General features: G+C 35.4%; 1 protein-coding gene across 3 annotated transcripts in view; it reads left to right on the top strand.

Annotated features, from left to right (window-relative positions):
- The window catches only part of LOC121327955 (cell adhesion molecule 2-like), a 597,798-nt gene extending 582,342 nt beyond the window's left edge, over positions 1–15,456 (top strand). For all 3 annotated transcript variants that reach the window (XM_041272338.1, XM_041272337.1, XM_041272336.1), the window contains 2 exons: positions 11,444–11,569; positions 13,164–15,456. In XM_041272338.1, coding sequence (XP_041128272.1) covers positions 11,444–11,569; positions 13,164–13,282 — 245 coding nt within the window. In that variant the 3' untranslated portion in view covers positions 13,283–15,456. The remainder of the gene's footprint in view (positions 1–11,443; positions 11,570–13,163) is intronic.
- The last annotated feature ends 779 nt before the right edge of the window (positions 15,457–16,235 follow it).

The following is a 16,235-nucleotide window of genomic DNA, read 5'->3' as shown; positions in this document are numbered from 1 at the left end:
TATATATATTATTTTTTTTTATATAATGCAATTTGACTTACTATTGTTGTTAAAGTGGTTTTCCTCATTTTATTATAATTTGTACCATGGTATTTTTAATGAGATGGTGCTCCTAATACTATTTTTTATTTCACATTAAAATTCCACAATGGTTATCCACTTTAGTACTACAGTACCTAGAATATTACAGCATGTTCCTTCACCAAACAATTTTAAGGGCACCTCGCAGTTGATCTAAGGCAAACACAGGTGATGACATTTTTCAATTTTTGGCATCAGTGGTATGAACTTGTGCACACTGGTAATCCATTTCAATACCACGATATCACATCAATAGGGTATGTTACCTCTGTGCAATACAGTAGTCTGTGGCTAAGAGAACACCCCTTGGGAATCAAGCGATATGTTCTCTAAGAAAGAGTTAGTCACCAGTCACAATGTGAATCAACATATAAATAAATACATATGTAGTACTTGTCATGATGCATGTGCATCAGCATCTGAAATGAACTGAATAACTACAAGCAAAAGAATAGGCAAATGTATGTTAATCAACTATGATAATAAAGTAGCAAACTAACGTTAATAAAACTAAAGTAAAGCACGGTCAAAAAGCTTAAATCATTATGTACTATGAAATTAGCTGGCGGGTGTGTTTCTGGCTATCACAATGGCATAGGCAAAAATAATGGGCGTTACTTATGGTTAACTTAACGTTAATAAACTGCCAAACTAAATTATCACAGCACCCATGTTACAAAATGCAACAGCAATATACAAGATATGCACATTATTTAACAAAATGGTGAAGCAACTCGCCAGAACAGGAAACACCAAATTGTGTCAGATTCAGGTTATTTTCAAGAGCTCGAACAATTTCCAACTTAGTGTAGCAAGAGAAACAGCGAAGCATTTTACTGTTTATTTACTTGCCATTTTGTAGCGATGATGCACTCGTGGAAATCGGAATGTGCCCCTCAAGACACTCGTGATGACAAGTTGTTTTTTTTTTACAATACTATATCCATGGTAAATGAATCACTATTGGTGCCAAGAAGGTGTTCTTTTAAGCAAAGTTCCTGTTCTTTAGCTGAAGCATTTACTCAACAAATAAAAATTATTATGTTTATTAAGGCTCAGAAAAGTCAGAAGAATATAGAAGTTAGAAGTCACAGTAAAGGAATTATAGACACAAGCAAGAACAAAACATTTAAAAAATATATTTTTGGAAAAAAGCAGGCTTCAGTATGGCTACATACACGTGCGTGCAGGATTAGTACACATTACATACAGTGACGGTGTTAAGCTACATCACCACCTGAAACGGATTTCTCCCAGCTGCACTCATTGGCTCGTTATCGACGATTGTGTTGAGCAAATTCTTGAACTGTTTCATCAATTGAAATTGCATTTTGGCCAAGCTGCTTCTGTGGAACATTGCTATTCTGCTAGATTGTTGATTGAAATGTACAAAGCGAGACCAACTTTCTGTATTTGATTTTTCTGAAGCCTTTCTTGCAGGAAATTAGAAGAGTCAACAAAATATTCCAGCTACAATCAGGTGACACACTCATAATATTTTGTGACCTACAGATGCTGTATATGTCAACTCTTCAAAGAGTTGCAAAGCCAGGTGTCTTCAGAGCTAACAATGAAAACCAGGTGCTTACTTTGGATTTACAGGCTTCCTTGTCACTGGACAAGAAACTGCAGCTTTTAAACCCAAAGGCAGACAAAAGCCAGCTGTGACTGAGCTGTCTGGTATTTTTTTGTGTGTACAACAGAGGTGTTGGAATCACAGCGGAGAAACGGGTCTTCCCGCAAATTCACTGAAATGGAAAATGTGGGTCGTTTCTGGATTGAGGTGTATGAATACACTGATGCAGCGGCAATCGTTGTTTGGAAGAAATGACATTTGGTGCGATCAGGATGTTGACACTTCCAATTTCAAGCGCGCTTGTAGAGAATGTGTTCTCTCACATGTCGTTTCTTAAAGATGAGAGTCCAGGCAGAATGGGACTGAAGCTGCTATCAAACACACTGCACATTCGATTGGGACTACAGAGAAACGGCCTGACCTCTGCCTCATTGGCGCCTCCTAGAAGCGGCTTGCTAAATTTGACAGTACTATGTTTAACAGCTAATGGAACTCTTTACAAAGTGAACAGACTTAGTTCACTACATAGTTAAAGTTTGAAAGACTTTGAAATTCCAGTTAAAATACAAGACATTTATAGTTTTTTTTCCGGGCCCGAGTCCTGTACTGTAAATTACACTATGTAAAACAATTGAACTTTCTCCCCCCAATACCTTTTTCCTTATTAACCCTAAATTGGCCACTCTGCTCTCCATAGTTGTGCAATACCTATATGTCTGTGCACAGCTGGGATTTATTCCTTAAAATAAATGTACCAGAAACTGCAAAATACCACATTTATTGGGTTACGTTTGGGTTTGGTCGAAAAACATAATATTGGGCTACTTTTGGGCTAGTACTTTGTTGACTTTGGGCTATAACATCCACCTTTAGCAAAAATGCTAACCTCTAAGGAAAGTTTACCTCCCTGAACCAATTGCATTAAAACATTTAATAAAGGGGGAAAGGCGTGGTCAGTACCGCAAAAGGATGCAGGATTTTTTTTAAAGTTATAATTACTTAAAAAATACTAAAGGGAGATGCCTCAATCATTTAAACCAGACAATAAATGTACTGATTCTTCATATGCAAACAAACACACAAATAGTATGTCCAAACAGGCAATGAGTGCTTCAAACCCAATCAAGTTAAACATATAAATACAGCAAACAAACTGAAAACACAGAAGAAACAAAAAATCAGCCTGAAAACAAAGTAACAAATACAATATAAAAAGAAGCTTGTAGAAGTGCCATAGAAAAAAGTAATGAGATCCCTCTCTGGCGCAACCTAGCAACCATTCATAGGAAGCAACAAATGAAATGAACATAATATAGAATATAGAAATATTTAATTAATTTATGCGGCAGATGCCACAGGGCTACAAGTGCATTTTAATTTCTGGCAACGCTGCCTCCATGACCAGGGTTGCCCACCCCACTAAGCAGCGTTTAATATCGTACTCGAGACCACCTCGGGCTAGTCTCGAGTCCGGTTCTAGATTGCATCACAAGTACAGCACTGTCTACAGTGAAGGAGAACTTCGGAGTTCAAAATGAAACGCACACATTATGATAAAACATGCCTGTGTTTTTAAGAAACAAAGCCATTATGTTCATGTTAAGAAGCACTATGTCATCCTTGGGCACGTTCTCAATATTTGCTGGGTTGTAAACATAAAATACAGTTCACGGTGTCATAGTAAGCCTCACAGCCCTCTGCGCTGCTACGAACTGTAACCAGACTATTTTAATTGTGTTTGTATGCATTAAGCCTGACTAAACATGAAATGGTAATTTAGTGTGGACGCTTTAAACTGGATTAATTAAAATGTTTTTGAGTACGGTTCTCGAGATAGCTTATGTAGTGTGGACAGGGCCAAAGAGTTGGTAGGTATGGTTTTAGTAAAGATAAAGCACAAAAGGCTAATTTCACAGACCCTGGTTGGGACAAATAATTTTGTATTATCTAAAATTACCTTAAGGTAACGTAACACTAGATTAGTGATAATCTGTGTTTGTGAAGCCAGACACTAATAATATACACACACACACACACATATATATATATATATATATATATATATATATATATATATATATATATATATATATATATATATATAAGGCAACCATGATTAAAGTACAAGTACAAATAACACAAAATGAAATATGATCTATGTCTTCTCTCTAATTACTTAAAGTATGGAGGAATTTTGGAATATTGCACAACAGCTTTGAAAGATTACAAAAGGATTCAGATCCCAGTGAGAAGCTACTTACATCAAAGATCAATATTGAAACTACTTGATAGAAATACAGGTGGTATTTTTAGTTTCTACTGGTTCTTTTCAGAGAGAGTGGAACTAGTAAATGGATTAAAAATGAATACAACCACAGAAAGAAACCTATTTTAAATGTCATTTAAACTGTTCATCACTGTGAGGGGGTCCTCATTATGAGTAAACATCCCTGGACTACATTGGCCATTTTATTCCTTCAATGTATTTGTGTAGAATGTTTTAAAATGTATTATTATTATTATTATTATTATTATTATTATTATTATTATTATATTATTATTATTATTATTATTATTTGTTTTACAATTGTTTACAAATGTAGAACTAAAGCCAAACTGTTTTAATGGTAGGTGTATGTTACATTTAAGTCCAACATGACAATACCATGTAAATCAAAACTAATGCTATTTTAAACGTCAACTAATGTTATAATATTATTTTGCAGTTGATATTATTATTATATTATTATTATTATTTATTATATATTATTATATTTATAAAACAATTATAAAATAATAATAATAACACTATGTAACACAATTTTTGTTCCTGGGTAGTAAGTGTTATTTCTAATTGCTTATGCCTCAAAAGTATAGAAAATGGCTATTATTCCCCACAAACTTTGCTTTTGTGACCAGGACAGGTACATTTCAAAATATCACTATTTCCAATGAGAAAACGGGCACTTTTGTGTCTTTTCGTTCACATAAAGTCAGAAAAAAACAATATATGAATCCAAATTAACATGTATTTATACTAAAGTAATACAAAAATGACTACAAAAGATTTAAAGTGAGTAGTTTTTCAAGATTCACGATTATACTGTAAATTTACAGTATAATCGTAAATCTCGAAAAACTACTCACTTCTAAATCTTTTGTAGTCAGAAATAACACTTACTACCCAGGAACAAAAAAAATAATAATTTGTTACACCATGTAATGAATACTCAGTATTTACTTTGGTCTAGCATAGAGAGAATCGTTTGCAGCGGTAACATCGAGGCTGGGAATGGGAGCTCACCTACACAAGCTCCATGCTTTAAAAATCTAGGTTATTTATGAAATTATTTTGGAATTTATGTATTTGTTAGTGATAATGTAAATAGTAAGAGGCATTATTTTCCAAAGCCTGGTACTAATTATGCAGGTTTGTATATTGTGTTAAGAGTTTTTAAGAACTATGCAGGGCTTGATATCTATGGAAGGTGCAGAACCGCAGCTTCTGTATCTGTTCAGTCTCAATCGAGGAGAAGGCAGAGAAAAGGTATCAAGGAAAGACAGGAGGGGATAGGAAAAGGCAAGTTTTGTCTAATCCCTAGGCCGATGTTAGACCAGTTTCCTCCTAAGAATTCTGTTTACCTGCAATAAATGTCTATAGTACCTCAAGCTTCAACTAACTTGGCGTTCCTGGCTCTAGTATCTGTATAACGTGATAGGGGTGGCATGGAAAAGCTTGGCGCACACGTTTCCCTTTCACACTCGCTAAGGGAAAAGTAAATCTATTGCAGCACCAGCTAAAAAGGGTAAACAAACCTGTTTGCTGTGATCCCTCGTTATTTTCTGATCTGTAATAGGACTCCGTCTTGCTACAAACAGTTCTAAGGAGGCTCCCTACTAAAAACAGAAAGAGGTGGCAGGTACAGAAAACTAGCGATCGACTGATACCACCGATGCCGATAGCTGATACAATATGTGATATTAAAAGCTTTATTAAACCAAAAGAACACACGAGTTACATTAAAAGGTAAAGGTAAAGCATTTTTGCACATTTTTCACATTGCATTTGGTCAGATCTTTTTGTGGGTTGTAGTAGTATATGAGGGAGTCTGAGAGAAAAAATGACACCAAAGTTTGGTGCTTCTTTCACTTGTTTGGTGTGCAAGGTAATCAAACATGCAATCTTCAGGTGTGAAAAATGTTATTGCCCCCTGTGACAAAGTGCCCTCCCCTGTGTATATTATCTGTTATATGTTGCTTGTGGTGTGTTAAATGTTGGTGTATAGTCACTGGTACACGGGACATAAACGGGTCTGTGTAACACGAGTGGTTTAAAATGTATATTTGTATTTAGGCACAAGGATTGCACAGCACTTCACGTGCAAATAAAAAGTAATAATATGTGAGCACTGGGAATTGCACTTTATTAATTCACGCGCAGTTGTACCGAGACTCCAATTGAATGATTGATTAGCAATTGAGTCTTGGTACAGCTGCATAAAAGCAACATGTTTACACCCACTCGCGGTTGGGTGTTCGGTGAGTGGAGAACGGGATAGGAGACGAAGGTAAAAATAATAAGAATAATAGTAATTGTTAAAAAAATAAAGCTCACCGTGTTTGTTTGTTAGTCAATTGTTTGTTTTGTTTAGTCCGTTTTGTTTGTCTATTTATTTTGGCGAATGTGCCGTGTCCTGTTTTTGTAGTGTTACAACCTTTTTATTTTCTGTTCTGTTTATTTATTAAATGCTGAGCAAAAGCATTCGCTCAGCTCCACCAAACTCCACCTCTCTCTATCTGTTTATTTTCCTGTTTCTGGTCTGACGCCACCCACTCCGGCCATCTTTGTGACACCCTCCTAGTTAACTGAACCCAATTAAAGGGATAATTAGGGTCAGCTGTTTGAATACTTTGGTTAACAATCAGGCCTGATTTGGGCCAGAACTGCCCAATATAAATCTGACTAACTTTGGCCGTTACCATCAGAGTGAAGTTGTCATCACACAGGTTCTAGAGGCACGTCATGCCACAATCAAAAGAAATTCCTGAAGACCTCCGGGAAAAAAGTTGTTGATGCATACAAGTCTGGAAAGGGTTACAAAGCCATTTCTAAGGCTTTGGGGCTCCACCAAACCACAGCCATATTGTCCAAATGGAGAAAGTTTTGGACAGTAGTGAATCTTCCCAGGAGTGTCCGTCCTGCCAAAATCTCTCCAACAGCAAGGTGTAAAATCGTCCAGGAAGTCACAAAGAACCCTAAAACAACATCCAGGGATTCGCAGGCCTCTCTCACCTCGGCTAAGGTCAGTGTTCATGACTCCACCATCACAAAGACACTGGGCAAAAATGGGATTCATGGCAGAGTAGCAAGGCAGAAACCACTGCTCACTAAGAAGAACATAAATGCTCGTCTCAAGTTTGCCAAATAGCACCTGGATGATCCTTAAGAGAAATGGAACAATGTTCTATGGACAGATTAGTCAAAGTGGAACTTTTTGGCCAATATGGGCCCCGTTATGTCTGCTGAAAACCAAATACTGCATTCCACATTAAGAACCTCATACCAACGGTCAAACATGGTGGTGGTAGTGTCATGATATGGGGATGCTTTGCTGCATCAGGACCTAGATGACTTGCCATCATTGAAGAAACCATTAATTCTGCTCTGTATCAGAGAATTCTACAGGAGAATTTCAGGCCATCTGTCCGGGAGCTGAAGCTGAAGCGCAGCTGGGTCATACAGCAAGACAATGATCCGAAACACAGAAGCAAGTCTACATCAACGTGGTTGAAGAACAAGAAAGTCCAGACTTAAACCCCATTGAGATATTGTGGCAGGACCTGAAACAAGCAGTTTATGCTCGAAAACCCACAAATGTCACGGAGTTGAACCACTTCTGCATGAAGGAGTAGGCCAAAATTCCTCCACGCACTGTAAGAGACTGATCAATAACTACAGGAAGCGTTTGGTTGCAGTTATTGTTGCTAAAGGTGGCGTAACCAGTTATTGAGTCTAAGGGGGCAATTACTTTTTCACACGGGGGGCACTGGGGTTTGCATAACTTCCTTTAATTAATAAATGAAATAAGTATCAAAAATTTGTGTTATGTGTTCACTCAGGGTCATTTTTATCTAATATTAGATTTTGGTTGAAGATCTGATAACATTCCGTGTCAGAAATATGCAAAAATACAGAAAATCAGATCGGGGGCAAATACTTTTTCACAGTACTGTGTGTGTGTGTGTGTGTGTGTGTGTGTGTGTGTGTATATATATATATATATATATATATATATATATATATATATATATATATATATATATATATATATATATATATAACCATTTTTAACCATCTTAACATTGTAATACATGTGTTTGAAGAGTCCAGTTTTTTTTTTTTTTTTTTTTTTTTCTGTCAAATGTGTCTTTAGACAAATGACGAATCTGTTTGTGCTTCATCTATTGGAAGTATTTTCTGCTTCTTTTTTTTTTTTTTTAAAACTTACTTTTCCAGCACAGGGGGTTCAGTCTGCTGTACCAACATCGGATTCTTTAAAAAAAAAACTGTGACACATTTCTCTTACGAGACTCTTCTGCCACCTGTAAAATAAAAAAAATTTAAGAATCATCAAAATTCATGCTTCTCCAGAAAAGTCTGCTAAGGCAGAATGTTTTAATACAGTACACACATTATTATCCTTCCTCCTCCCCACCCAATGTCCCACCCTGAAAATTACACTTTATTTATTTATTTGTTTATTTTTAATATACATCTTACAATATACATTTTGGCTGTAAATATTTAAAGGGGTACATTCGTTGCTACATCAACTGCACCGGTAGTGCATCTTTTTTTTTTCTTTTCTTTATTTACAGTATTTAGCATCTGAGTTCAGAAACAAAAGAAGGAAGGAAAAGCGAAACATTAATTTCAGTTCCCATTCTGGGGTTTTAGCTTCACAGACTGAGATAAGGTCAAGGCACTTTAACATTTATTGTAATTTTATTTTTTTAAATAAGTCTGGGGAAAAACAAAAACTAGATGGTTCACTTGTTTACATGCAATAATTTGGGTATGTTTAGTGAAGTTCTAGCGTCATTTTACTGAATAAAAAAAGCAGCAGGGGGAGTGAATTCATGCTTAACAGTAAGTTTTTATTATTTAGGCCCAAATAAAGAGATAAATACAATAAAGTGAAGTCTTACCTTTAGTTTCTGTCTGTGAAACCTCTTTGATAACTCCCAGGTTAACTTGTGATGAGGATTTGTGGGTTCTGCTGCTGCTAGGCAACATCAACTCCCACAATGCAATGCAATGTTGATGGGCAGGGAAAACTAAACTTACCTGTCTGCGTTTTGTTTCATGCAATTTGTTAGATAAATATCGACCAAATATCAGTGAAGTTTTAACCAATACCGATATTTATATAAACCCAAATATCGGCCGAGCTCTAGAGTGCACTGTATACAGAAAACAGTGTTTATCCCCAATGTATAGATAAAGGTCAGACTTACTCGAATGATCAAGCAGCAATGAGAATGGGATCTACATCAAAGGCTCCATGCTGCAGCAGTTTATCTACCGTGCTCCTGTAGTTATAGTTTCAACTTTGTTTTCATGTTAAACTCAGATTTTCAACCACAGATATGTCAGCTATTGTAGGGGGTGATGCCCTTTTATTGTAGGGTAGTGATGTCCTTTGAAACATAAACACTTTGTGACATTGTATCTTTAAATCATTAAGCAGGCTTTCAATGGGATTCAAACTTTGAAAGATAAAATGGGGGAGGGGGTCACTATGCTAATGTCCCTGTGTGCAATAGAATTATACTGTCATTTTTCAGCAGACCAGAGGAAATGTAATAGCTACAGCTATGGTACTTGGCACCAAAGTAGCAGTCTCTGGTCAAAATAGATTTTTAAAAATGCCCCTTCCACACTTGTTACAGCCATACAGGAAAGAATATCATTTAAATTAAAACATATTTTCTGTCACAGTGCCAGTGACAAAGAGCAAGTAGTTGGGTTCTGAAAAATCTAGCGTTAAACATGCTATAACTGTTTAAATAATGTGCCTGTCATTTCTTTCCATGTTAACATCCTGACAACGTTTTACACTTATAATTTTAAAGTCTGTTTCAAAGCTTAAAATGTGTGCTCTGGTGTACTGGGCTCTGAGATCATGGGTGTGCCAAACAGGTAGCACAGCAATAACTATCCATGGTGTGGTATGGAACAGAAAAGCAGAGCACTTGTTATGTTTTTTTTGTTTTTTAATTGCTCTTCCTACAGTGATTTAGAGGTCACACCCCTGATTTGAAACCCCAGTGCACTAAAGAGGCCATTTTGAAACAGACTTTAAAATTATAAGTGTAAAACATTGTCAGAATGTTAACAATGACAAGAAATGACAGGTGCTTTAGTATGTTTGTGATTGTCATGCAAACGAGTGGTTACAAAATTTTATATATATACAGTATATATTGTGAACAGGCTGGCCTGATTTTTTTTTTTTGTTTGAAAGTCTTGTCTTTGACCTGACATGTCATTCTGTTGAACACAGCCAGTGGAGAAAAAGCAGCGTTGTCTTGATCAGGGCCACTTGCACAATCTCTTACACAGATACGCACATTTGAAAGATATGTTTAAATAGTTCAGATGCTGTACCTAGGGTCCTTGCCAGGGTGCAATAATGAATTAGGCAAGAAAATGTCTGGAGAGTGAGAGGGGTTTTATTAGGTATTATTGGGCTTGGTTCCCACTGACCCAATTGAGCCGCCCTCATAAGGTGAGGCTCAGGTTCGAGCTGCCAAGGTGGGATGATGAGACACCACCACCTAAGAGGGGAACAAAGATGGTGAAGAGGAGGAGCAAATGTGTTAAGAGAAAAGAAAACGTCATACCCTGGAGTTTAAATAGAGCCAGTTAGTGATGACAGGAAGCCATTGTCACTACTCTTGAATTTCACAAAGGTTATAACTATGCACATCCCTAGATTTTGTGTTGCAGATTGTTGTTTGTTGTTGTATTTTTTTTTTAATATATATTCTACACTGAACTTGTCACCTAGCTCCTTACATGTTTTAATATATTATCTGGCTCTAAGGATAGCACTTCAAGAAAACAAATTATTTATAAGATTTATAGCCAATTTGAATTGTGATGAAAATTAAGGTAAAGTATACAAATCTAACACCGTATGCAGGTTTTCACTGTATTTAAGGTTATCTTATCGACTTTTATATGGTTTCTGGTTTTAGTATTTCCAAATGAAATCTACATTTATAAATTGATTAATTGATGTAACCATATAGAAAAGCTGCATAACCAGTACATCTGTGTTCAATTATCAATTCTTACTGGTCACCAGCTCACAAGCATTGGCTGCCATTGCAAAAACTTCTAACGCTACTTATCTCTGTTGGGGTAATTCTACTTTATTTTTCTGGTTATAAAGTATAGTTTTGTCTTTGCTTTACCCATACAATTCAATAACTTTTTAAAATTATTTTTCACACTGGTCTATTAATCTGCTTTCAACATGCAAATTTACTAAATACTTTAAAATAAACTCTCAGGATACCAGTACCCAAGTACTGCCTGTATCTGCTTTGAGCCTTCCTTATATTTAAATCATAAGAGCTTTGATTTTTCATGACTTTACAGTAAATATGCAATCAAATCTAAAGTATTATAAACCGTATGTACAAAATTCAAAAGCATTAGAATATAAGAGACTGCTTGTCACCAGGTTATTTCATTTATTTTTTTGCTCTCTTTAGATCCCAATGCCTTGGCTGATCAGGCTGCAACTGACCACGCAGTTATCGGTGGAGTAGTCGCTGTTGTTGTCTTCATCACCCTGTGTTTAATAATTGTACTTGGTCGATACCTTGCAAGACATAAAGGTATGTTTTCAATCAAATTGTAATTCCTATTGGCTGACATTTTTATATGTAGAGCTTTAATCCCTGCATATTTTAATTAATTGTACGTTCAGGGCAAAGGCTGCCCCCACAGACAAAATAAAAGGAACCTATTCCATGAAGGAGATGCTGAATTGTACTCTGCTCTGTTGTTGCTACAGTACACTGCTACTATAAGGTTGAGGACATAAAGATGATTGATAATTGCCTTCAGGTTGTCAAGATTCCTTGGAGGCTCATTGTACACAGCAGAAGTTGTAGTCTTACATGGTCTGAAGGTGGAAGATCATCTTCTACAACAAGTATTGGTACAGATAAATACACGCAGATGGACTGGGGGCTTTAGCTGCTTCTTCTACTAAACTGATTCTTCTTTAGTTAATATATTGGTATTCCTTTAACCACCCAGCTTCTTATCCTCCGATTTCCACATGGAGCGCAAGCAAGTCCAAATTCATCAGTCTCGTGAGAATAGCGTGGAGGGGGTTTATATGTGCAGCAGCAAAGTTTATCATGTCTTTTTGACGTGCTACACTAAATCAATAGGCAGAATATATGCTACTATAGACTGCAGTTTGGTTTTTCGCTGGCAGATGGAAGCGGTCCCTAAGAAATGTGCTTGACAGCCCGGCCTATCCATAGATAAGCAGTAAAAAATGGACTTCCACATTCGGCGAGTAAAAAATGGATGCCTACTAGAGAATGAGATGAGGGCACTTATTTCTTTGTTGATGTTAGAAAGGATTGTAAGGAAACCTTGTAAAGATTGGTACTGGTCAAAACGACCAATTTTATTCTGCTGAAGTATACTTCACAGATAATGCATACAGTATAACAACGATACACACTCGTACCCGAAACTGTGGAAGATAGGAAGTACGTTTACACATCAGTAATATGGTGCATTAATGTAGTAAACTTACTTTCTACTCACCCTGTATATGACATAATTGAAAATATGCAACACAAGTTTTCTGATGTATATGTACTAGATAAATACGTTAGCATTGGTAAGTTTGAAGGGTGTCTGCTTTGAAATCTAGAGCAGACATTTTCAATTTCAGACTGCACAATGACTTTGTGGCACTTATAATGCTGCTGCAAAAAAAAAAAAAAAGAGTATGTTATTTAAATTTATATAATGTTGCCATTGCAAAATAATGTATAGTATTTTGTAATTTATATTGTTATAATGCTACAATTGTAAACACATTGTTGTTTTGTTATTTAAGTTCATTTGAGTTATTTAAGTAATATATTTCCATTTTTCATAATAACAATAAAAAAGTGTGTTTTTAAAAAATAAGGAAAAAATCCACTTTGTAAGGCCAGTCAAGCATTGCTGTATAGAGTTCAAGAGGGTGAAAATAATATAGCAGATGAAAGTGATCTATTGAGGAAAAATAGCTAGCTCGTTCATGTTAATGTTTAATAAATATCTTCTATTTTTTTTAATACTCTTGTAATTAATATTGGTAACATCATTACATAGAGTAGCACTGTTTCTGAAGGTTGTATGGAAAAATACTTTTGATTGAGTTATGGTTACTTATTGAGGTCATCTTCTTGTTTGCAGGAACATATTTAACAAACGAAGCAAAAGGTGCAGAAGATGCCCCAGATGCAGACACAGCCATCATCAATGCAGAAGGCAACCAAGCCAATGCAGATGAAAAAAAAGAGTATTTTATTTAGATAAGGGCTCCATTTATGCTTACTGGAGTGGTTGCTAGTGAAAAACGACAATTAACAATGCCCATACTTCTATAATTACTGATTGTGCCCCGGTAGAATTTTTTTTTTCTTATCCTGCACACCACCGTTAATAGTCGTTTTTTACAAGCAACCAGCTGCTGAAGACATCGCCTTTTTTATTTAAATCTTTTCTGTATAACAAGAGCCTCTGAGTTAGATATAGTCAATTTACTTACACAGTGCATACATATACAGACATATGTTTAACTTTGATGGGTTAATTTATGTTTTAAATGTAGATTTTTTTTTTTTTTTTCAGGGAGCAATATGTGATGTTATAAGCAACATATTTAATGCTGACAGATTGTAGATTTGTGAATTAGACTTCACATTCATCTGTCACTTACAAATGAGTTAAAAACATTAATGAAAAAAAAAGCTTGGACGGTTAAGAGATGAAGGTCCTCATGTGTCTTTTTCTCTTAGAAACATTTTTTGTCAACAAACCAGTTTTAAAAAGCCATGAAACAGACATGGGCTGTTTTATTTGACATAAGGGTTTATAGAGGTACACATATATGAGAACAAAGTAAAATATTTGATTAGTAAAGTAAGATAGTAATAGTTCAAAGATTGTTAGGATTAGAGGACAAGCATTGTTGCTTAAGATTTTGGGACTTGTCATCTGATCAGCATTTGAAACTAGTTAACTGTATTATAGTTTATATGATAGCATGTTACATTAAAGCTCCAAGTAGTGTTTATCAATTTAAGCTCACAGAAAACCATGTGTTAAAGGAGATGTGACTATTTGGGCACCAAAAAGCACAATCTACAACGAGCCTTCTATTATGAATTGCATCTTAATAACTATTTACTTTTTATGTCTGTATATTCCAGCACTGTTTAGTTATAGGTTTTTCTTGTCTTAATTTGATAAAAACTGGAAGCACAAAATTATAACGAGAAACAGTATTAAGCTACCAGCCCACATACTGCCTCAGGATTAGGCTGTGAAATGAGATTTTTTTAAATTTGCTGTCCTGTTTCAGGCCAGTTAATAAATACTGCTGTACACCGAGAATTGACTAGCAAAATATTCCATATCCACATGGAACAAAACATTTGAAAAACACTTTTTTTTTTCTTTATATAATGAGTGAGCTCCCTTGTTAATAACGCTGTATATTATGTCTGCTACATGTGGTTAATAGTGAAAATTGATGTTAGACTTTGAATCTCTCAAACCCTAAATTTGTATATTAGCCAATTTATCTATTGAAAATAATCTATACATATTTTCAATTTATCTATCATTTGTCATTGCTCATATATAAAAATGCAATTTTTTTCGAAGGCATGTACATACTGTGTAGGTACTAAAATGTAGTAATACAGAGTCGTTGTTGATTTGTTTGTTTCAACTGTTCTGCAAATTCATTCAAGTCTTAAGCTCTTGTTTTTTTGAAGGAGGGTATTACCATAAAGAGCATTAATATCCCCTGGTCATGCTTGTAAATGCTGCTGCATTAGATCAGGTGGAAATTATTAAACCCTGGTCAAGCAGCGTGATTGGGATCACTTCCAAATAGTGGGTGAAACAGAAATGACATGTTCTAAAAATTCCAACGCTGTCAATACAAAAAGCTATCTCCAACTGTCAACATAGAACTTGATTGCAATGAAGGCGTTGTCATACAAGCAACTTCTGTTTACATCAACAAGTGGGACACTTGTTTCCAGCATGCTGCCTTTTGTGACTATGTTGGTCAACATGCTGTCAACAACGCGATAACAGTCAGCAACCTGTTTCCCAGTTTAGGACACTGTTCTATTTTGCTGGCAACACACTCAATACAAGCCAATCATATCTGATGTTAATGTCACATAGTAAATTTGCGTTTATGTTTTTTTTTTTATATTCAGAACACAGTGTCAGTAACTCCCATTATTCTGAATATGAAAGCATAATTTGATGTTATGAGCAGGTGAGGCTATTTGAAATGAAGATGCAGTTACCCTTCTACCTCACCATTAGAATGAAGCACCTGTCTTGTGATTAATCCTGGTAAATAAAACAACTTAATAAATCATGGTACTAAGACAATGTGACAAATACTGCAGCTGATTCTATAGTATTATGTTTTGGTTTTTCTACATTTTAATTTATATAAGAAAAAATGTTTTTTTTTTTTTTTTTTTTTTTTTTCCCTATGTTTATAACAAATTCATGTTTAACCCTTTGACAACTGTGTAAATTCTACCCTTTTGAGGTCTGACTGACCTCAAAAGGGTAAGCAGTGCTACGCCTTTCTAAAATGCTAAAAGTATGAAGATTACAGTGTTTTTACTCTAAGGTGAAGTATACAATACGATTACCTTGTTTTGAATGAAAATGTTATTTTCTTTTAGAAAACAAGTCCCCATAAGTGTAATTTAGTGCTCTCCAACCTAAAATACTGTAACATTACCAATGGTAGCCACAACCCTCAGGAACTAGGATCAGATTTAGATTTTACACCAAATTCTTTGACAGGTGCGCAGGCTTCTCTACATCAGATTCTTTACTAGAATCAGTGTGAAGAACATCTTCTGTAAAAATATATTTTTTCTAAGCTTTCTTAGTTATGTAAAGCAATTTAGTATGCTATCCGGTAATGCCTGCGTTCTAAAGCCAAGGTATACTGGAATCAAAACCTTAGATAGTGAAATGCTGCACTGCATATAAACAAGCATGTCTATTGGCTCGGGGTTTTAGTGAAATGCCTTTTAATTGGGGAGTCATCTCTGAAGTTTCTCCTATGAATATTTCACTACAGTCAATATTTAGTTAATTTGTTTTGGGGTTAATGAAAATTTTGGACTATCTAGTGTGATTTCTAGTAAGCTTTGTACTGGTGATCACCAAAATTTATTTTAGTTTTTAAACTTGCTGTATTGGCTATAATTTAAT

Source organism: Polyodon spathula, chromosome 15 (genome assembly GCF_017654505.1).
Source record: "Polyodon spathula isolate WHYD16114869_AA chromosome 15, ASM1765450v1, whole genome shotgun sequence".
Classification (NCBI taxonomy): domain Eukaryota; kingdom Metazoa; phylum Chordata; class Actinopteri; order Acipenseriformes; family Polyodontidae; genus Polyodon; species Polyodon spathula.
This window is presented reverse-complemented; position numbering and strand designations above follow the sequence as displayed.